At 37.6% G+C, this 23,767-nt stretch overlaps 2 protein-coding genes across 3 annotated transcripts; one reads left to right on the top strand and one right to left on the bottom strand.

Moving 5' to 3' along the window:
* Window positions 1–15,328, bottom strand: mre11a (MRE11 homolog A, double strand break repair nuclease). The gene is made up of 20 exons (XM_038298620.1): window positions 15,225–15,328; window positions 14,417–14,494; window positions 11,081–11,213; window positions 10,834–10,994; window positions 10,666–10,753; window positions 10,405–10,546; window positions 10,199–10,313; window positions 9,021–9,206; window positions 8,778–8,949; window positions 8,611–8,691; window positions 8,408–8,537; window positions 6,605–6,705; window positions 6,316–6,486; window positions 6,175–6,234; window positions 5,935–6,103; window positions 2,377–2,463; window positions 2,208–2,269; window positions 1,471–1,532; window positions 501–597; window positions 1–306 (listed from the first exon to the last, which is right to left on the bottom strand). Exons 2-20 carry the CDS (start codon window positions 14,434–14,436, stop codon window positions 265–267), a joined length of 2,079 nt encoding a protein of 692 aa, XP_038154548.1. The 5' UTR covers window positions 14,437–14,494; window positions 15,225–15,328; the 3' UTR covers window positions 1–264.
* An 861-nt stretch (window positions 15,329–16,189) lies between these two features.
* cep57 (centrosomal protein 57) lies at window positions 16,190–21,976 on the top strand. Of its 2 annotated transcripts, none has more exons than XM_038298558.1 (11): window positions 16,190–16,397; window positions 16,648–16,834; window positions 17,012–17,209; window positions 17,326–17,447; window positions 17,535–17,663; window positions 19,807–19,884; window positions 20,581–20,676; window positions 21,052–21,123; window positions 21,223–21,446; window positions 21,528–21,672; window positions 21,746–21,976. In XM_038298558.1, the coding sequence occupies exons 1-11, from the start codon at window positions 16,350–16,352 to the stop codon at window positions 21,917–21,919; spliced, it is 1,473 nt and encodes a 490-aa protein (XP_038154486.1). In that variant the 5' UTR covers window positions 16,190–16,349; the 3' UTR covers window positions 21,920–21,976. The 2 variants fall into 2 exon arrangements, with proteins under 2 accessions (XP_038154486.1, XP_038154487.1); XM_038298559.1 differs by having other exon boundaries at window positions 17,353–17,447.
* Window positions 21,977–23,767: the final 1,791 nt, after the last annotated feature.

Raw genomic sequence — 23,767 nt, forward strand, 5'->3', positions numbered from 1 at the left:
TATGATCACATATGAAAAATCTTTATTTTAGAATGTTTTAGATAGAACAGTGGAAAAAAGAACCGATTTACAACAAGAACCCTTCAAGTGGTAGAAAGCAGATCAGACAGTGCAAACTTAACATTTTCTAATCTCCTCTGCATCTTCTAACCTATCAAAATGAATCCCATGCAGCTTTAGTTGACAAATTCAATTAATCATTGCAGGAGGACATCAAATATTTGCCTGAAACCAAGCTATAGTAATGAAGTATGACTGATGTGGTTATCTTCTTGAACCGCGGCTGTGGCCTTTGAACGGGTTGCCCTGCATCAAATTAAAAGACAGAAAAAAGAAAACAGGAGTAAAGACTAATTAGTTTACTGCAAAAGCTGCCACAGGCAAATCTAAATAATCTATATACATTTAGGGCTAGTTTTTTTTTAAAGCTTACAGGATCTAAAAATTCAGAACTATCCCATCCATTTATGTTTACATTTCAATCCCATATTTCCTCATACCTCCTCATCGCTGTCATCAAAAGCAACTCCTCGAGAAGTCTGGCTCTGGCTTTGAGAACTGTACTTTGGGAAGGATGATGTTGACGTCACAGATGATCTGTTTGATAAGAAAATTGTTCACTTAGAATTTAATTAAGAAGCAGTAGGTAAAAAGCATCATGTTAACCTTTCTCTCCCAATGGTGCATTTCCACCCAACAAAAATTATGCAAATGATTCGACTGCGCTACTATTAACATGTTATCCCCAAGAAGAGTTGCCTTTAGGAACGAAGTCATGCAAACGAAGAATTTCTAGTCATGCAAGTGGCGTGATTAGGGCAATTATAGGGAATTGAGAGCCAAGCAAAACCCACCATCAGTTCAAAACAAAACTCGCTGGAGTTGAAAAATCTTAAAGGTATAGTGGAGGAAGTTCTTTTTCCAGGTGGATCATCAAAATAAGTGGTCCTTCTAATTGTCAATCATTCTGGTGATATGTCTACGAAAGGCCGTCCTACGTACTCGTCCCCATTTTCACCAATCGTGGCGAGTGACATAGTCGAAAAATTGCAAATCTTCTTTTGGAAAGTAAGCTTGCATGATCGATGCATACAGCAACTTTTAAACAGAGTGTGCATAAGGAGAAATGGGCTTGTGCACGTATAATAGACATTCCCTCTCGGGAGCGGGTACAGGGTTGTGTATCTGGATTTCTTTTTTTAAGTGGAGAGGGCGGGTCTTTTAGAAATTTGCTAAAATACTCCAATAAACTATTCTGTCACAACATATATTGGCAACCAAATTAGGAACTGGGTTTGGCTCTGATGTAGTGTAAGGAGTGCAGCGGAGCAGAAGCTTTTTAAAGATCAATTAAATGGAAGATTAATTGCTCATGACATATCGAGTGAGAGTCCACAGGCAAACAAACATGCTGTACTCGCATTTGGTGTGAACTCACCACAACCCATCACATGTTAGATTAATACAAACCTTGAAGGTGGCCTGGTAGCTTTCATTACAGGTATATCTTCATCTGAGTCATCGATGATCACCTGAGCATTGTCAAAAAGCAAAAAATGGGAGTACAATATTATATTTAACAATTGTCAAACCTTCAGGAATATTTTCACAGCAACATGGTAGCTACAAATGCTCTGCAAATATATGTCTACATTTTAGGAAAGATATGTTTTTAAAGTGAAATTTATTAGTGACTCCCAACTCACTCCCCCGTGAACATCCAGGGGCAGGACATAGAAACAGTGGAGAGTTTTAAATACTTGGGTGCTAACGTCAATAATAAACTGGACTAATTTTTAGAACGCTACAAAAGCATATATATATATATATATATATATATATATATATATATATATATATATATATATATATATATATATATATATATATATATATATATATATATAGGTATGCAGGTGCATAGAGAGGGGGGACTGCATCCAAGAGTAGTTGATTAATGTGCAACATACTCAGGAAATCAGGTGCATTTTAAACATTATTTAGTGCAGTTTAATTACATTTATGAAGTTTGACAATGCATATAATTCCACTTACTTTGGGATATTTCATAAATTTTACTGGCAGCTGATTTTTTTTTTTCTGTCTTTGGTATGGGGTATGTAAAACTTCAAACACAACGGTGCATTTAGTTTATCTTCACAAAGCAATAACCCTCAATGGAGGACTTGGATTATTGATCAGTTTACCTCATCAATAGCAGAAGAAGAGGATCCTCCAACGCGAGATCTTTGGGATGAAGCCTGAAAAGCTGAGAAATGGAATATGTGACTCATATGGCAAATAGAAGAAATAAAATGATTTGAAATATTTATGTAGATTCCATGTTAACGGTGATAAATAAAGCTTTCTCTGTACCCTGAAATATACTTCTGCTTTGAGATGCTGGTGCTGATTTCTGAGAACGCCCCCGACCAGCTGGCTTTGGTTCTGCTGCTGTGGCTCCTGAATGGACACAAAGAGCAGTGGAAGGATGTGGAAAAAGGATGATGAGTAAATTAATTTGGCCAACCTAACAGGTCAACTAGTGTTAAAATGAGACAAAAAAAACTACTTTAGATAACACAAAAGATTAAATACTGCAAGCTTATTTAACCATTTGCTAGGTGAACTCTACTATGTCGAAGTCACTCCCCGATGAACCCATGCCTGAACAACGTACAGAGACCATATATGCAAACTTCCAGCTGGTTTCCCTATTCAAATTCAGAAATGAGGAACTAGCTTGTAGCTAAAAAAAATGCTTACACAATGGAATTCAGTGAGATTCATCACACATTTAAAATGATGTCAACATCTTTAAATTACACCTAATACACCACCAGAATAAAATAACTGTTTAAGTTCACTGAAATCAGTAAAAATGTCTCCACCTACATAAAAAACAAAGCTGATCTAATGATAAATGTGATAGCATTACTGTCATTCTACATGTTTGAAACTAATTTGTAACAGTCAAATGGAGCTAGCAATATTTCTTAAGGTCATAAGTAATAACATATAATAAAAACAAATACATACAAAACAATGTAGAAACAAGCATACTCATATTCAGACAGATCAGAAAGAACACATTTATTTAAATAAGAGTGAAACTCACTGGATTGGTGGATCTAATGAAGAGTTAAAAGGTCCAACATGAAATAAATATAAAACTGCACAGCTGTAGACAGCATGTCTGCTACACAGTAGGCTAATTCAAATAAACTGATACCCTGACTAATTAGTTTGTAATGTCAGCTTGTGTTTATTTTGGAGCAGAATTATTACATTTTATTAGTCGTTAAAAAAAAAAAAATCACTTAAAATATAAAAGGGACTTTTGACTCTATTTTAAGTATGTACTGTATATAGATAAACTTGTCATCACTGTAATAACCGGTATGCTTATTGCTGTCATAATATAATACTGCTATATTTACTCAAGGACAGGGAGACTAATATAAGTCTGAGTTTTATTAAACATTTAAATGGGTCTACAAAGCTGTTTAGATATTGAAGTAAAACTGTATTTATATGATCATCCCTATCTGCTTCTTAGGAGCCACTCAAAAAACAGAAAATGAAGTAATGTGCTTACTGCAATGATTTATAGGCTATTTTTTCCTAAGAAATAAATAGGAAGCAGAATTAGCTGGAAAAACTACAATCTGTGCATTTGAATTTCCATGCTAGTTAAATTACAACGAGGCCGCTTTGGTAAAAGGGGAAACTTTGGTTTTTCTCTGCTTTCATTTCTTGGAATTTCTTTTATAGCCCAATTTAAATATTACAGTACATATTACAGTACAATACGTTAAATAAAGAATAGCAGTAAAATGGATTAAAATTAAATGACATTTACATAAATATTTATAAAAAATCCTTTTAAACCTCATGTTCTATCGAAACAAAATGAAAAGCTATGAAGATAAATTTTGAGTGAAAAATGCCATATTAGAGGGGGGAAAAAAAGCGAAGAGATTTACTTTAGTGCAACTCTTGTATCTGTTTGTTTAGGGATTTAAAAACGATTGGCCTACCCAGGAACATCTTATACAGCCAGTCTTCCTTAATTGCAAATTAAATTGCGAGGTGTTCACAGAAACATAGTTGTGATAGTTAAGAAATGATATGTTTTTATCTGTATTATTAGAAGGAAGTTATGTTTAGGGAGTGCAGGTGGCGCAGTGATTAGCGTGCATGACCCATGTAGCCCTTAGTCCTCGACCCAGCCGACCCGGGTTTCGAATCCGACCTGTGGTCCTTTGCCGCATGTCTCTCCCCCTCTCTCATACCCCCTTCCTGTCAACCTACTGTCAAAAAACAAGCCCCTAGTGAAAGAAGTTCTGTTTCTGCATCATAACCACATTATGAGCCTCTGATATTCCTACACCTCAGCAGATGTGTTGTTTTTCGAGGGAAGTCTGGGTTTTCTGAAGCCTTTACGCAGTTTAATTAATAATTTTTTTTTGCGTGTTCATAATTTAGTGGCACAAAAGGAAAGCATGAACCTCCCAAGAAAAGGAAAGAAGGGTGTTTAACACTAGAACTCCCAAGGCTGTGACTTTGACCGTTCTGAGATTTTAAAAGAGAAAGAACTTTATTTACATTAATCATATGTTGCTCATGTTAACTTACTTTTCCTGTTTCTATATTTCCTTCATTTTCACATAGTTGTTTTTAATAAAATAAAAACGTAAAAAAATAAATATGGCTATTTTTACCTCGATCTCACACAGCCCTCATTTGACAGTTCTATTAGTTGCACTGTAAATTCCTCTTGTTTCTCTACTGTTGCCTAGCAACCAACATCTACCTAGAACTCTTTGGCTAATATGGAAAAATGGCTTTCAGAAGAAATTTAACAGCGATTCAAAATATTGATGATATCGATTCAGGCGGAGAGGGAGAGACCGATGAGTAGGACTAGTCTGTAGGAAGCAGCCCAGATTCTGTTAGCGAGTCTGAGGATGTTCACCTACAGGAAAACGCAGACGTATCAGTGACCCATCAGACAATAGTGAAACTTTTGTTCAAGCTTTGGATAGCACTGCCCACACGAGCTGGTACACTCTGGTGTATTCTGTAAAGCCTCCAAAGCGAAGGTGGCTTGTGGCTGTATTTTACCATCTCGTAGCCATAGCAGCAATAAACGCGTTGGTTTTGTTAAGGACCTGTTTGAACGTCACTGTCTCATGCAGAGATTTTTTCCTTAAACTGGTAAAAGAGTTGTGGGCAAATTGCAGGTTACCAGTCCCTCCACCGCAGTAGAGCAGCTGCACAAAAAAATGCTCATATGGCATCTCTCATAAATGTGAAAACATGGTTGTTCGGGGGTAACCAATCAATTTCTGTAAATAAATTGTCATTTCAAAGTTTGAACCTGTGTAGTTAAACAGTCTTATTTTACCTTTTTATTTTTAATACAAATTTAGACCACAAATAATAATAGCAAACAATAGAGCCTTTAAAAAATAAATATTTGACCTGTTTTAAGGTTTACATATCCGCAATGGGTTTATATCGCACACTAGAAGCATTTTAGTTGATGATATCATCAATACTCATGCGTTCCATTGGGAAATCTGTCACGCGTCAAATTGATGGTCAGAGGGTGCTCTATTAGTATCAGAATTCTGGGAGTCCTAGTGTTAAAAAGTCATTATCTTTAATTGACCCTTTAACTTCATTTAACTCATCTCTCAAACAAACTTTCCTTCCTTTTCAGGATGAGAACATTTTCAAACCCTGAAAGAGTGACAGCTGGCCTGGAGATGGGTGTAAGCCACTGACTCATGATGCTGCTGGGCCATGGTTTTGGTCAGTGGCTGCTTTTCTTTCCATGCTGCAAAAAGGTCACATTCTCCTACCTTTGTGGAATATGGCTTAGCTGTTTCCACCACCGTCTTTCTAACATTCGTGCGGGACTCTCACCTCTGCCCCTGCCACGACCCCCACGCGCTCTGCCTCCTCGTCCTCTGCCTCGTGTTGGAGCAGGAAGTGCTACCGAACCCTCATCGGAGTCCATGGCAACATCTGCAGGCTCATCTGATAAATCCAGGTCACCACGCTCCAACCGATGAGCTCTGGCTCTGCTAATAGCCTGAGAAACCAACAAGTATTGAACACAGGCTCTTTACATTAGCTGAGAGTTTGGCTGACTCTCCTACTTACTTCTCTGATGTCATTCTCTTCTTCAGTCGTGTTCTTTTTGGAGTCTCTGAATTTCTGAATCTGAAAAAAGATTCCACATTATAAGGATGCACATGAAAGCGGCTTGCTGTACTTTTTGTGATGCCTTTTGGTCTGCCTTGCCTCTGCGTCGATATCTTGCTCTGTGGTCACAGCTCTGCTCTGAAGGTGCCGTTGTGTCTTCTCTAACTGGTAGGTGATGAGCTCCTCGATGGCATCCTTCTCGTCTTTGTCCACAAACTCCTGAATAGCTTTACCCATGCCCTGCTCGGTAAGCAGGGACAACTGCACCTTCTGTGAGGACATCACCCCAACACACACCCCCATATAGTCTCATCAACAGATAAAGCACAAAAAAAAACCACTGAACTCTTATAAGTGATGTCGGCATTGGATCAAATGTTTAACACACCTGCTCAGCTGCTTCAAAGTACTGTTTAACCAGGTCCTCCACTCTCAGTCCCTCTACAGCCGCTGGTTTCACTAGCTTGCTGTAGTCAACATTGAACTCATCTAAAATATACAATAAATCATTTCACATTTGTTATCAGCCCCTTGTGACTCTGGCAGACAAGTGGTAGAATGAGGATGGGTGGTAAACACATCTGCATTACTTTGAGTACAATTTCCACATGTTTATAATTCATCAGTTGCACTGCTTTTCATTTGACAGCATGCACGACTACGAAGTGTATTTGTTCATTTTCTACATCTGATGTTAACAATTTCATTGCAGGCATTTGAAGAGGATAGCAAAGTGAGAGTATCAGGGTAAAGCTAGTGACAGTGAGGAAAATATGTCTTTGAACACCCTGCTATTTTGCAAGTTGTCCCACTTAGAAATAATGCAATAATGTCATCATAGGTGCATGTCCAATGTCAGAGATATAGTTTAAAAAAAGAAATTCCAGAAATCACAATGAAATCACTAATTATTTGTATAATATAGCTTCAAATAGGTATTTGAACACCTGCAAATATCAATGTCAATATTTGGTACAGTAGCCTTTGTTTGCAATTACAGAAGTCAAGGGTTTCCTGTAGTTTTTCACCACATTTGCACACACTGCAGGAGGGATTTTGGCCCACTGCTCCACACAGATCTTCTCTAGGTCAGTCAGGTTTCTGGGCTGTTGCTGAAAAGCATGGGGTCTGTTCGAATTTATGTACTGCATCCTCCGAAGGCCAGATTCAAAGGCCGATTACAACATAATGCGACACAGAGGTATGGTCGGATTCAAAGACTCCTCGTTATGCAACCGACAAATGCATCCTTTTTTTTTGCCTGATTTGAAGGACGGGCCATGACGTGCTGGTTTAAGCAGGGAAACCTTCCGTGCCATGCATGATATCAAACCATGACATCTTAGTGTATAAACCAACAGTAACCTTGGAAACGGTGGTCCCAGCTCTTTTCAGGTCATTCACCAGCTCCTCCTGTGTAGTTCTGGGCTGATTTCCCACCTTTCTTAGGATCAACACACGAGATGAAATCTTGCATGGTGCCCCAGTCCGGGGTAGATTGATAGTCATGTTTAGCTTCTTCCATTTTCTAATGATTGCTCCAACAGTGGACTTTTTTGTCACAAAGCTGCTTGACAATTTCCCCATAGCCCTTTCCAGTCTTATGGACGTTACAATTTTGTTTCTAGTGTCTTTGGACAGCTCCTTGTTCTTTGCCATGTTAGTAGTTGGATTCTTACTGATTGTATGGGGTGGACAGACCTCAAACAGGTGCATCTAATTAAGGATAATAAATGGAGTGGAGGTGTTCAAATACTTATTTGCAGCTGTATCTTACAAATAAATGGTTAAAAAACGTCTTATTTTTGTTGCTTTCCTGTCTTTTTGTTGACATGTCTGGACAGAACTTTCTTCTCGCAATTTAGATCATCACTATTAAGCAAGAAAAGCAGAGAAGATTTTCTTTTCTTTTTAAGGGCGGATATTATTTCAGGTGTGGGAGTCAGCACAGCGATCTACTATGCAAGGGATAGTTTAAGGATCGGCAGGCAGAGAAAGTGAGAAAATATGAACATTTATAAACAGTAAAGAAATAGTTTGTCTGAGACTTGGTAAAGGACATTCAGTGGGGCTAGATTTTTATATTTAAACTAGTTTTGATTTGCATAGTTTTGTTTGCATTTGCATGTTTTTTAAACATACATTAACTTTGATAAACATTCTGCAGAAATGTATCTAGCCAGGGTCCCACCTTTGATGTTCTCCTTCTGCTCTCGCTTTCTCAGGAAGTGAATTATGTCTTTTGGGTTAGCAACACGGTCCACAAACTTCTGACTGAAACGAGAGGTGTTGAATGTTTCAAAACCTCCACTGTAATCCACCTAGAAACAAGAACAAAAGACATTTATTTGAAGATAATGCCCAATTTCAAGGTAAGTGCAGACCTCAACTCACCCTCAGTCGGATTAAAGGTTTCTCTGGTGTGAGTGGACAGCCCAGTCTTTCCCTCTCGGCTTCTTCTAACATTTCTGAGACCTACATAGAGAGAATTCAGGTGGACAAATGAGACTTAAGGTCAAGTATAAAAAGAGAACAGTACATTTTAAAAAGACTATTGTTACCTTAGCATAGCAAAGGTTCTCCACTTTCTTCACAACCTGTGGAGTATCAGGTGTGAAGAGGTCCTCATAGTCAGCCAACACGACATCCTGAATGAAAAACTGGCGGACTGTCTTTAACGGGATCTTCTGCAGGTTCATCTTACGACCTTTCACTCTAAGCAGCCCTATATGCCTAAAAGTCAAAGGCTTAAGGTAGTACCTGTTAAAAGTACAATCAGAATGTTGTGCAGTGTGTTTGTTTACTTTTTGGCAGCTTCTCCAGGTGACAGGGATGTGGCTACAGAGCTTCCTGGCTGAGTCACATAGAAAAGCTGTTGTTCATTTCTAGTTGGAGCTATCAAACACTCATGTTCATGGCCCCACACCACCAGGTCAATAAAATCATCCAGAAACTGCTCAGGGATATAGTTGGTGGGACCGTGTTTACTCCTGAGCAGAAAAGAAATATATCAAAATCCTTCAAATAAAGGTTATTTTGAAGATAGCACACCATTTACAGTTTGACTGTAACATCATACTTGACATATGCATTGGGATTCAAATGCAGTACCTTAGTACCTTTAAAAAAAATCATTACATTCAGTTGCCTCGAGTCCAACTGTGTTTACACAATCACGTATAAATCTAGCCGGAAGCCTCATAAGGGGACATTTGTAACAAACGGCATCATAAAGACTGAGCATTACAACATACAAATCAGCAGTTAAGTTTGCTATAAAACAATTTCCAAAGATTTAAACATCCAAGAAAGTCCTGTTTAAGTTCAGAGAAAATATAAAGAGTATGGTGCTGCTTCAAGCCTATCAGGACATGGCGTGGTCCTACACTGACATGCCTAACAGAGACTTATACAAAGAGAAGCAGCCAAATAGACCATGGTAACCCATGGAAACAAGGTTTTAAGAGTTGTCCACATTACAAATCTGGGTTTAATGTAAGAGTATCAAAATGAAAGTCACTTTTGAAATAAAGCCAGATGTAGGGAAAAAAGCAAGTGGATTAAGGTACTTTAGAAGGTCAAAAAAAAATCAAACCTTTAACCCAAACGCTGGAGAGACAAGATGGATAAAACTAAATACAGGGCAAATATTGAAATGAAACCAGTCAGAAACCACAAAACGTGAGTCTTTTAAACATACAAGAGACTAAAGGGGTGAAGATTAACAGCCATTTGTGAGTTAAGGCGACTAATTAACAACAGATAAGTCTAAAAACATGATAGTTATGCAAAAAGTTGTATTTATCCTTTTATTTAATAATCTCTGTTGGTCTAAAATCTTTCTCTAGCTCATTTTAATTTTTTGTTTTCTAATTTGCAAAAACATTGAGGTGTTTTTTAAGAAGGCACTTAAAGTCTTATTGACTAAAGACTTTTTACCATATACCTTCAAACTGTTCAAATAACATGTTTGGGCACACACCTGTTTTGGTGGATTGCAAAGAGGTTAAACCACTCATCTTGATCTTCTTTGGGTCGAAGCATTGTAACCTGGTTGTTGACAAACATCCTGTACAGGCGCTCATCTGGGATAGAACCTTAACATAGATTCATACATAATTTAGGTAAAAAGAGCTAAAGTTATATCAGATCCCTGAATAAAAGGACCAGTAGAAAAAATAAACTTACCGAGACCATAGAGGGCCAACTTGGTGCTACCTTTCTGCAAGAGGATTGGACTGATCTCAATCCTCTCCACAGAGTGAGAGTGCCCAAAATGGTTGACAAGACCAGAAGCGCTTAGGAGGTCCAATGCACACAAACCTTCCGCCTTAGAATAAAGACAGGATAAACATGCAGACTCAAACTTGACAAAATATATACCCAATCATATATACCACCCTGATTTATTTCATATAGTTCTTGTTTTTTAGAGTAAAAGTAACTAACCCCAGTTGGATCATCATGGTTGCCATGAATACTGAACACAGGGATGGAAATGTTCAGGTTTTCATCCTGATAGTTCACCCAGGGGAACCTACAACACATTGAGAAATACCTTTGGTAAATAAACAGCACTAATTGAAAACCCTTTAAGAGCAGCAACAAAACACTGACTGGGTTGTGTTGAAGTTAACGGTTTGATCGCTGAGGATATTGAAGGTCACAGGGGAGTCTCCCATGCAGTATTTCCTCAACATAGAGATGCAGCTATGGAGGCATCTTCTTGACGGTTTATTCTCATGAAACAAATCCCCACCCAGCAGGATGAAATCTACCTAAATACGGGAATACATATAAATCAGGCATGTGAGCAACAGATAAACATTTGGTTTCACATTGCATCCTGACAACTTCCATATACCTGATTTTTCTTGGCACATTCCAGGATTTCATCCAGTGTGTTGTAGGAGTCATTTCCACGGATAGCGTCCTTCTCAAGGTAACCAAGATGAATATCTGTGGAAATCAGGATCTTGAATGTGTCCTCGTCATCCCTACAAAAATAAGACAAATCTATTTAAAAACTACAGCTCGTCAAGTCAAACTAAAGTGTTAATTTTATAAAAATGGTTCCCTATAGAAGTATAACTGCTAAGTATTACTGTGAGATTACTGCTAAGCTAGGGGCACAGTTCAGATTGTACTGTTAAAATAAGACTCATTCAGTGGTACTGCTTCAACTATTACCAGTTAGAAAAATGAAATTAACCTGAAGGTATCTTAAGAATTGGAACTGGAGAAGGCATTTGTGGGAGGCACTCCCGGAGGCCTTGGGCCCTTTAGTTAGGACCATTCCATCTCTCTACAAGCGGATCAGGAGTCTGGTCCACAGAGACCCCTGTTGCATGTTGGACTCCAGCAGGGCTGCCCTCCCTCATCGGTCCTGTCCACAAATGTTATTAACAGGATTTCCTCCCTGCTGTTTGCAGATAATTTGATTCTGATGCCTCCCCTGCCAAGACCTACAGCACGCACTGGGGCGGTTCACAGCAGAGGGTGAAACAACCGGCATGGGAATCATGTTCATAGTTCTCAACAGGAAATAGGTGGCTTGCCCTCTTAAGATTGAAGGAGAGTTTCTTCCTCAAGTTGCGAAGTTCAAGTATCTTTGGGTCCTGGAGTGAGAGTAGAACTAAGCAGGAGATTGATAGATGGATAGGTGTGGCCGTGGCTTTAATCACTGCACTGCTCTGATGTGGGAAAGGGAGAGCTGAGCCAAAAGGCAAACCTCTTCATTTATGAGTCAGTCTACATTATTACCCTGAGATTTTGCTCATGACTGAAGGAAAAAGATCCCGAATGCAAGCTGGTAAAATGAGCTTCCTTTGCAGGGTGGCTAGATTCACTTAACATGGAACTGTCATTTATTTCTTTTTGCTGCCTATTTGTCAATAAAAAATATAAATTGCATTTGTATCTGTGTTAATTGTTACCTCCTTCTAACCATGTTTGTCAAGGCTAAAGCCTTCCCTCACATGGCAAGATGTATGATTTAATCATTCAACTGTTGAATTACATCAGAAATGGATATCGGCAGATATGTTTAGCCCAGGCATCATAGAGGGAAAAACTAGATCAGTGCATTTCTGAGAGGAGCCAGATGAGGGGGCTAGGAAGTCTGTCCCAAATGCACCCTGCATGCCCTCCTAGGGAGTTGTTCCAGGCACATCCCCCTGGGAGGATGCCCAGGGGACAACCTGAGACACGCTGGAGGGAATATGTCTCTTAAACAGACATCTGTTGTAAAATTAGCAGTAAATAAATGACCTATATATTTTTCTTCCTTTAATCTAATGCCAACCAATAAAATAAAATTGCTGAGGTTTTTTTAGAGGAATGTAGTAAATTCACGGCATAACAAACTTAAAACAAAACACATCAGAAGGATGAGGAATTCGAGTGAAAATTTAAAGCAGGATTGCAAAGCAGTTTTGCAAGCTGTAAGCCTAAAAGTTCATGGGCAGTTTATTTAAACTGAAACTCAAACACTGATCTCACCATGATACACAGTAGTGGCAGCATCATGCTGTGGACATACAGGTGCTGGTCATAAAATTAGAATATCATGAAAAAGTAGATTGATTTCAGTAATTCCATTTAAAAAGTGAAACTTGTATATTATATTCATACATTACATACAAACTCATATATTTCAGATGTTTATTTTGTTTAATTTTGATGATTACAAATGACAACAAATGAAAATCTCAAATTCATCATATCAGAAAATTAGAATATTGTGAAAAGGTTCAAAATTGATGGCCCCTGGTGCCACACTCTAATCAGCTAATTAACTCAAACCACCTGCAAAAGCCTTTAAATGGTCTTTCAGTCTAGTTCTATAGGCTACACAATCATGGGGAAGACTGCTGACTTGACAGTTGTCCAAAAGACGACCATCGACACCTTGCACAAGGAGGGCAAGACACAAAAGGTCATCGCTAAAGAGGCTGGCTGTTCACAGAGCTCAGTGTCCAAGCACATTAATAGAGAGGCGAAGGGAAGGAAAAGATGTGGTCGAAAAAAGTGTACAAGCAAGAGAGATAACCGCACCCTGGAGAGGATTGTGAAACAAAACCCATTCAAAAATGTGGGGGAGATTCACAAAGAGTGGACTGTAGCTGGAGTGAGTGCTTCAAGAACCACCACACACAGACGTATGAAAGACATGGGTTTCTGCTGTCGCATTCCTTGTGTCAAGCCACTCTTGAACCACAGACAGCGTCAGAAGCGTCTTGCCTGGGCTAAAGAGAAACAGGACTGGACTGCTGGTGAGTGGTCCAAAGTCATGTTCTCTGATGAAAGTAAATTTTGCATTTCCTTTGGAAATCAAGGTCCCAGAGTCTGGAGGAAAAGAAGAGAGGCACTTCATCCACGTTGCTTGAAGTCCAGTGTAAAGTTTCCACAGTCAGTGATGGTTTGGGGTGCCATGTCATCTGCTGGTGTTGGTCCATTGTGTTTTCTGAGGTCCAGGGTCAACGCAGCCACATACCAGGAAGTTTTAGAGCACTTCATGCTTCCTGCAGCTGACCAACTTTTTGGAGATGCAGATTTCATTTTCCAACAGGACTTGGCACCTGCACACAGTGTCAAAGCTACCAGTACCTGGTTGAAGGACCATGGTATCCCTGTTCTTAATTGGCCAGCAAACTCTCCTGACCTTAACCCCATAGAAAATCTATGGGGTATTGTGAAGAAGAAGATGCAATACACCAGACCCAACAATTCAGAAGAGCTAAAAGCCACTATTAGAGCAACCTGGGCTATCATAACACCTGAGCAGTGCCACAGACTGATCGACTCCATGCCACGCCGCATTGCTGCAGTAATACAGGCCAAAGGAGGCCCAACTAAATACTGAGTGCTGTACATGCTCATACTTTTCATGTTCATACTTTTCAGTTGGCCAACATTTCTATAAATCCTTTGTTTTTATTGGTTTTCAGTAATATTCTAATTTTCTGATATGATGAATTTGAGATTTTCATTTGTTGTCATTTGTAATCATCAAAATTAAACAAAATAAACATCTGAAATATATGAGTTTGTATGTAATGTATGAATATAATATACAAGTTTCACTTTTTAAATGGAATTACTGAAATCAATCTACTTTTTCATGATATTCTAATTTTATGACCAGCACCTGTACATTTGCTAAAATATAAAGGGAAACTGTGCATAATGGAAGACTTACAAGGTGTTCTCTGAAGACATGACTATAGAAGAGGCTGAGGGACCAATTCAAAAGTTGGCACATCAAAGAAACCTTCACCTGTAGAGAACAGAAAAAAAGACAATCCAGTTTATGTAGATTTTTGACACGCTAACAGATTTTAAATACGTCAAACTATATTAAAGCATAGAGCTTCTTAAGACCTACTCCTGCCAGAATATTTAAAATGTAATTCAGCTGTCATGAAACAATGTCTATGTTTATTTAAAAGCAACACTTTGCCTTGAATAACTTAATATATTATATTTTAGTCAGATGAAATGAGGTTGTTACTGTTCTATTTGTTAAACTATATTGACTATAAAGCTCTTTATAAACTGCTATTCGAGACAGTAATTAAGCAGACATGGTATTTAGATGGGCATTTAAGCAACAACCCTGGTACTTAAATGCAGTTTATATGATTTAATCATCAAATAGTAAAATAAACAGTTTTGTAAACAGCTACAAAAGGCTACGAACTGTCAAATTCTAAGAAAGTAGGTTACTTTTTTCATATGAAGTAAAAACTACAAAAGAACTTAGCTTAAAAGAAAGGTATTCGATGTTAATTCAATCGATGTGGTCCTAAAACTGCTAAACTGGAGTGAAAGCTATAGCTAACGTGTAACTGAATGGTTATTTATCGTGAGGACGAGGGTTAGCAGCAAAGAAAGCTCAGAAAACGGTGTGGGATAGTGGGACAAGCTTGTGCGCGAAGACACTAGCTATATTTAAAAATTTATTTGTAAGGCTGGAGTACGCAAAACATGCAAGTCTAACCACCCACCTCCCATGAAGTTCTGAACCTTAAAATCCTGGCAACTCTCGCAAAACCTGGGTCCACTCCTTCCCGCAATGCTCATGGTTGTTGTAGTTTCTAACATGTTTGCTCGCTACCCGGATATACAGCATTCTCTGGGGGAGATAACTACATTTCCGCTAAGTTAGGGGTTCGCTTGTTTTACTATAGTAGGAGCACCGATTATGCTTTCACTCATAGAACGCATATCAAAATATAGAGACAAAGATACATTTGCGTGCAAATCGTAGGCCACATTTGAAGACGCAAACAAAATCAATCAAATAAAGTAAATATGGAAAAGGAGATAATGGCGTATTAAAGGAATTTTAGGGACAGATGGAGATAGGGAGGAAAATTTAGTTATTAATAAAGCATTGTTTTTATTTTTACATAGGTGGAACTATAGAGCTATACACTCATATACAGTAGGTGGCAGTATGCACCTATAAGTTGTTTGCAATCTGCCAATCTAACAAAGAAGAAGAAGAAATCAATAAAAATTTAACTTGAAGTTGAAATACATAGTGATAATAAGCGACCATTTAGTGTTTATCATGCAATCATTTCTGCTTTTTTTTTTTATATGATCCTATATTCTAGTCTTAGACGTTGTGTTTTTATTAACAGTTAACAGAACATCCTTATAAAAAGCAAAGGAGTCTAGACCTTTGAAAGTTTTGGCTTTTCCGTATTACTTTTAGGCCACTTGTAAATAAATAGGAAAGGCACCCATTTAAGTATCCATTAATTTGAATAAACTACATTTTATTCGATGTGTAATAACGTCAGCTTTAAAGTACAGTTTATGGTAATTTAAAGCATACACTGCAGCCTCCGAAGTGAAGTCGCCACTCGCAACATGGCGGCGTAACTGACGTATCCCCTCTACCGGGCAACGCAATGTAGCGGTGTATCATTCGCTCGCCAATGAGAGCCTTCTTGTGGATCACTTTTTTTCACGTTTACACAGGGAGGCTGAGCAAGCAGCAGAGCTTCGCTAGCTTCTCCTAATTAAAAAAAAAGGCGTTGTTAGAACAACCTTTAAACTATTTTAATATTTTAAACGCTTATCTTCCTTGGGAAGAGGCAGACTGTATCGGCTGTGTATTAATGGAGGTACTTTCGAAAAAACCCGCAGCAGAGTCCACTCGAGAAAAGGTAGCTCTACTTTGTCTCAGCTGGCTAAATACTAAATGTTTCTTCCAGCAGTGGTTGCTTCTTCTTAGGAAACCCTCTTGCACCTTGAAAAACATGTGGTCAGATTTGATATTTAGTTCAGTGGTAAATCGAGAGATGCATTTTTATTGTTTTTGTTATTTTATCTTATTTACTAACTCAGAAATAGCTTGTTTGAAGTGACGCTTCATAACTTATTGATGCTGGGGTTTTTTTTTTTTTTTTTCTGCAGGCATCACTTCCAGCTAAAGGGTCAAGTAGGATAGTGTCTGACACTTTGTCCCTTCCATCATATAAAGCCTACCCTGCTTCTAGACCCCTAATCAACACTCTTGTGCATCACACGCCCCAAATACGCTCTGAGTTCTCATATCATCCACCTTTACCCACCAAAGCCTTTCCAGAGAGTAGAAGTGAAGGTAATGTTTTTGTTGAAAAAGTTTCCATTCAAACAGTGTGTTATGTCTCCATGGTTACATGTGCAATATGATCCCACACGTCTTGAATGTCTCAGCTGCTAGAGCATCATTGTATCCATTCAGTCTTTACTCCAATCTATCTAGCTGTTAGGGCTTACGTCGATCCATTTCTTTCAGCAATCTTATCCGCCTTGAGGAATCTTCAAGAGAAGATTAGGAGGCTGGAGCTTGAGAAAGAGCAAGTACACCTCAGCCTCAGCACTTTAGGGAAGGATGAGCGGCGAAGAGATCAGCAGAGTAACCGTACTGCACACAGACTCCTAAATGACAAGGACACAGAACCGAAAGCAAGGGACCAATTGAACTGCAACCAAGGTTTAAATTAAATAATTATCTTCAAATATCCTAGTTTGATTAGTTTAACACAGTATATTCATTTCTCACATCTTTTTATTTATTTTCTTGCATTTATCAATGTCTCTTACTTGCAGTCTTGATAACCCACCTTGCTGCTGCAGAGGCTCGTTGTGAGAAGCTGGAGAGACAATTGGAGCAGATGAGGAGGATGTTGCGCAGCACCAGGACAGAAAAGAGGAGTCTGCTTAATCAGCAGGTGAATTTGGAGTTATTGGTGTCTCTTAAGAGTTGGATGCTTTAAAATGCACATAATATTCTGATACGACCAAACCTTTTTTTGCAGACTTTTATGGAGAGAGTCGGTGCAAGTAGTCAGCAGCCTGATGAAGAGTTGGAGCATGCACAAATGGAAAAGCTGGAAAAACTTGAGCAGGAATATCTCAGACTGACCAGCACACAGAAAAATGCAGAGGTGCGTGTGATCGACAAAAAAATGATCAGGGAGGAGAGTTTCTGAAGCATGCATAAGTGGCATCCCACTTTCACAGAAGTTTGTAGTTTTAAGTAGAACTGAAATAATGAATTGGATTAATATTGATTACTCGATTATTGAAATAATCATAAACTAATTTAGTTATCAATTAATTATTAACTGGTGCATAGAGACTCTAAAACATGCATTTAGCTGATAGAGAAACCCAATTAGAGCAGTAATTATATGAAAATTGTAAAAACATTTGTAAACATTTTGCATTTAAGAAAAAAAAAAATACATTCTCCTTTGTCAGTATGCTCTATCCAGAACTCCTCAAGTGAAAAAGTTTTAGATTCCCCTGGTTAAATTCTGTAAAAATCTTCTTTAAGGAACCTTTTGATATCCAATTATTAATTGAAATAATTATGAACATAATAATCAATTAGCAAAACAAATGTAAGTATTTTAAGAAGGGATGCTCAATTGTATTGCCATGCCGTCAATATTTGCTTTCAAATTAAATATCCGACATTGGTCGTTCCACCGACATATTTCACTGATATAAAGGGTAATATTTTATCAAAAAACAAGTGAGGATTATGTCTGCAGTAGTAGTAAAGTAGAAGTAAAAACAGTGTGGATGTGCTTTAAAGCTTTAGAAACAGATAGCTGCAGGACAGGAGGTGGAAAATCACAAGAGTGAGACTTTAGCATCATGCAGTGCCCCAAAAATTTGACTTTTTTTATTAATTTTTTTTACGTTGATTCATACCTGAACTGCTCTAACTACATTATGGCCTCCTGATGATAGTCTGATTTGACCAGAAAATAGAAATGAAACAACAATTTGAATAAAAAGTTGTCAACAGTTGGGGTTTCAGGAAAGTTTCACAGGGGTGGCTGGCCGGGTAGAGACCGTGCATTGGGGGTGGCCTTAGAAAAAAAATGGGCAGCAAAAACCACTGCATTAGGAGGAGAATAAGGTATCAACAAATGTGTAAGTGTGAAGGAGACACACATTGAGAGTAACGTTAGATTCCGTGATCTGGATCCGGACCCAACCTGAATTAAAACATTTATAAATGATCGCATGTTGTCTGACGACAGTGTACCTGTGTACCCCAAAATCCCACATCCTCCGTCTCCACTCCAGACCTCCTGCGCAAAGCAAAGCCTTAAGCCTTAAGCCTCTGCTTTTCCTCCCGTCTTGCTCTGCTTCGACTTCCTCGGGGCTCAAGGAGAGCATGCGTTATATTATTATTAAATTCAGGAGCAAAAACATGCAGAAATGAATGCTTAATGTTTTATGACATATGAAAAAAAATCCCCACCATCATCCAGCCTGCATATGTTCAGTTTCTCCCCAAATATCTTCGTTGATTTGTGGATAACTAGGATCATACATGGTTCGTATGAACTATGTTTGTTCTCTGCTTCCAAACTCAGAATCTCCTCATTTGTCTGAGATGAGAAGTTTCTTTTGAAGTTATGAGAGGCGCTCTTGGGCGTTTTAACTGGATTTGATGAAACTTTTAAGCCTCTTAGTATAAAATAAATATTTTGATCGAGATGAGAAATCTGTTTCCTGGTATGTTAAAGTACTAATAGTTTGCATCCAATCATTTAATTAAACGGTCTTAGTTTTTGGGAATAGGTATAGAAGCTCACGAATGAGCCTGGAATGACTTGAGAATGGCTTTGTCTCCATTCAAACCCAGGTTTAAAGCCTTGCAGGGCAGCCTAAAGACCACTGCTCTCATTAATCCATAAAGAAAAAAAAAAGTTCAGGTGTTTTATAAAATATGTAAATCAGGAAATTGTCTATATACCAAACTGAAAGATTATTGTTCTCTATTTCAAAAAACTATTTAGATCTTAAAGTGGAAAAATGTATTTATTTAAAAATCCAATGTATAACATGGATGCATAAACACCTCATTTTATTTCAGTGTTAAACTCTGTTTAAAATAACTGATTATAATGAAAAATGTCTCCGGACCTTTACTGGTTGATGATTTTCTTTATTCGGACCCCACAGATTTTTAATTGGTTACCCCTGACATAGACCTTAGTTTTATCAGAAAGTTACCAAACATCTTATTATCAGCTACATAGTGATGGTGACTGTTTTGCATTTCAGATGAAGATCTGTGAGTTGGAGAGAAAGCTGTTAGAGGAGGAACATCAAAGGAGGCTCATTCAGGATAAGGCCAACCAGGTAGTAATATTTGATTACTTTCTTGTTCTTTTAGAATTTTATTATTTTGACCCTCTAGCAAAGGTCTGCAACCTTTGGTTCTGGAGCCAAAAGTGGCTCTTTAGACACTTGAAAATGGCTCTTCATCACTTTGGCAACAAAAAAATGATGAAAAGCCAGCTAATCTTTGGGGGAACCCAAAGTATATATATTAAAAAATGCCGGGAAATATTCTGATGAGCATTTTCTCCACCGACTAGTTGTGTTGAAGTTCCTAAATTAATTGGCTCTAAATGGAACAGATTTTTTTTTTTCAGTGGGAAAAAATTCGGGTTTTTTAACAGAATTTAAAAAACTTTTAGCAACCGATTGGAATCGTATTTATTTTCTTTTTGCCAGTTTTTTCCTCAATTTCAAAACCTTAAAATGTAAAAAGCATGGTGGATGTTTTAAAAAAGGACAAATCTTTGGTAGCTATTTCTTAAATATAAGTTATTTTTTCTCTCTTTATAAAAATGTCATGTAATGTTTGTGTCCCCAAATGAGTTTTATTAGCTGGAATTAATGTAAAAATGCTCTTTGGATTGTAAAGAGAGCAGATATTTCTTTTTTAATGACAAGCTAACCTTCTTTCACACATAAAGACAATTTCACTTATTTTTCTTATGTTTGTTTTTAGTTTTTTGTTCAGTTAATGTTTTCTTTTACAAACTTCAGCTACAGACAGGTTTGGAGGCCAACAGGATCCTGTTGCAGTCAGTTTCCCCACATCAGTCTGTCAGACAATCCAAAGAGAAGAAGTCCAGCTCAAAGGTAATGAGCTTGTTTTTCAAGAATCCTTTGATGCTGCACTTTACTGCAACCTTTCAGTGAAAAAGTTCTTGCTTCTACTCTCACGGATGGATTTGCATGCTAACTGCAACTCTCTCTTCCATTCTGCGCGGTGCCAATCTCACCTCAATTATTGCACAATAAAGGATTTCTTTTAAGCTTTTAAAACCAACACTTTTAACCAGCCATTATCCAAAGCAACACTTCAGCCATCATATGTTGGCCTTTTTGCAATAACTTCAGCTTGTAGCTAAAAAGATAGGTCACTTGATTACCTGACGTTACAACATATGTTTAGTTGCATTACTGACTTTTTTTCTGTTTTCTCCTTTTCATTTTTAAAATGTTTCTTCACAGAGGTCTTCTAGAAAATACACAGAGCCTCACTATCGACTGAGCCTAAAAGATGTACCATTTGTTACTGGAACGGTACCTTTTACATTTATACATGCTAACGATTTGAATGAAATGATCGAAATTGTCGCACCCTGCGCTTGACTGTTTGTCTTTAACTCTCTTGGTTCCTAGTCAGTGGACAGCAGCCACTCTGTCAGAGCCAACGTTCAGGCAGTATTGTCCCTCCTGAAACGACATCAGCCTCATCTCTGCAACAGACATGTCCTGTCTCTCAATGCAAATCGCTCTGAAACAAGCATCCATTCAGAAAGTTCATCTACCTCATCTTCCACTGGTGGAGAGGAGCTATCTGAGCTGCTACAAGCCCTACAGGAGGAGCTGCGCTTCATGAGTTTGTGAGCTAGCTTGCAAATGTACTTGGTTTGCATTTGTGTTTGGTAAAATACAAAGGGTCACTCTATATTTATATATTATAGGCAGCAGGCTGAGTTGATGAGGCAGGCGGAGGAGAGCATCTCTGAAGAGGAAAGAAAAAAGCTTCAAAGGGAGCAGGAGAGGCTTTTGTTGAGAATGGAGAGGAAAGGAGAGCAGATCAGTAAGCTCTGTAACTGTAAATCACAGGTGAGCAATGACTATTATTCTATTCAAAGTTTTTGTTAGTGTCATCTGAATGTCTTCTTATTTTGTGCCGCAGATTACAAAGTTAAGAAAGGAGGTTAAATCTAGAAAGAGCAGTCGAACAGAAGAAAGACCTGTCACCAGGGGGCGCCCTGCAACATCAACTAAAGCTCAGCCAGGAGAGAGAAGCAAGAAAAACCTGAGGCTGCTAAAGGACATGAAAGCTCTGCAGGCCTCTTTACGGACCTAAATCTCACCTCTTACCCTACCTCATAATGCTGCTTTATTATTAAACAGTGCACACACAGCCATTGCTTTCAATTTTGTTTATGGTATCATTGGTGCCTTTAATTGTTACATAGCTCTTAGTCAAAAATGAAACTAGACAGTTCCAGAACAGAATCGTCTAACAGGGAAAATTATAAGCTTTCATGTAGCCCTTAGATACATTTTTGATGTGGCTGCCATTGATGCACTGTAAAACAGTTAATGGTATTAACAGTTTACTGGCTGTTCTGTTGGGTCTTATCTCATTTATCAGTGACAAACAAAGTACTATTTAACCAGTATATTGATGCACATGTTGCTTTCGTGTTTAAACACTTAAAAGTGAGACATTTTTAAATTTAGACAAATGGCTGTTTGCAACACATTCCCCTGGATTTCTAAACAGAAGAGAGTTTACTTGGGTTTAACATCAGTACCAAACATAAGCTCTGATTTAGCACACCATATACCATTATCACATGATTCGTTTTTGTGTATTTTTTTACTTTATCAATTTTGTTTTGTATTTGTTTCAGCCTTTTCACTTTTTTTTAAAGCAAATTTGATTGATTGTTTTTTTTTTTTTTTTTTTTTTTTTTTTTCAGTGGACCGTTGATTTAAAATCTAGAATTACTGTTGAGAGGAGTTTATTCCTCTGGCATCTTCCTTAACTTCCACCTCTGACCAGCAGAGGGTATAACTAGTTTTCATTTCAGTTCTGATTTACTGGTACTCTTTTGACTCATTCATTTGATGGAAGACAGTTCTGACTTCTCAGGAAGAGAGGAGACATAATAGCAGTGTTTTAAAAATTTTCAGAATATTAAGTTATTTCTTGACAAATTAAGACATTTCAAGAAGTTCTTGGTTTTCAGAGTTGTGCCAAAAAAAAAAAAAAAATCTCTTTAGGAGATTAAAGAATCTGCATTTTCAATTTTCCTAGACAAATGCTAAGTTTTCAAAAATAATATAAAAATCCTTCCTAGTGACCCAGATTTAAAAAAAACTTACAACTACAACTCTTTATAAAAGCTTTTAGGATTATGCTTTTTAAAAAAAACGATTCCTTTCATTAAGGCTGAAACAATTAATCGGATTTATCGATTAATGAAATAATCAACTAATTTAGTAATCAATCGTTAGATGGAGTATAGAGACTTTAAAACATGTCTTTAGTTGACAGAGAAAACCACCTTTCGCAGCATTTGTACCAAAATTGTAAAAAAAAAAAAAAAAAAAAAAACATTTTGCATTTAAGATCAAAAACTTTTCATCTGTCATTATACTCTATCCAGAACTGACGTGGAAAACTTTAAGTTTCACCTGGTTAAGTTTCGCTCAAAGTCTTCTTTAATTAATCATTATTAATTGATCAATCGAAAAAATAATCAACAGATTAATCGATTTGCTAAATAATCGTTAGTTGCAGCCCTACTTCTAGTTATTTGGACAAAAGGTTAAAAAGTCAAGTGAGTTTGGTTCAAGATTTTTTTTTTTTTTTTGCAAACTGAAGGGTGTTATCAGGCCAATCTTAAACAAATTACACTTTATAATGTTAAAATCTTGCTGAACAATATGTATTTTCTTTTTGGAAATATTGAGTGAAATGAGCATGTTTAGGGTTATCTCAAAGTTGTTTTGTTAATGACAATAGAGGTCATTCAGAGTGACACAGTTTTTTTTTTTCCTTCTACAGTCTCCTATTCTTATGTTTTCTTTTTAAATACCTTTTTTCCTATCTTTGTGTATTTCTAAATTAGCCTTTTAATTTTTTTATGGAGCACCCAATTTTGTTTACTGATGAATAATAAAATACATTCATTTTCTATTC

This window comes from Cyprinodon tularosa, unplaced genomic scaffold (assembly GCF_016077235.1).
Source record: "Cyprinodon tularosa strain WSP-4 unplaced genomic scaffold, ASM1607723v1 ctg41, whole genome shotgun sequence".
NCBI classification, from domain to species: domain Eukaryota; kingdom Metazoa; phylum Chordata; class Actinopteri; order Cyprinodontiformes; family Cyprinodontidae; genus Cyprinodon; species Cyprinodon tularosa.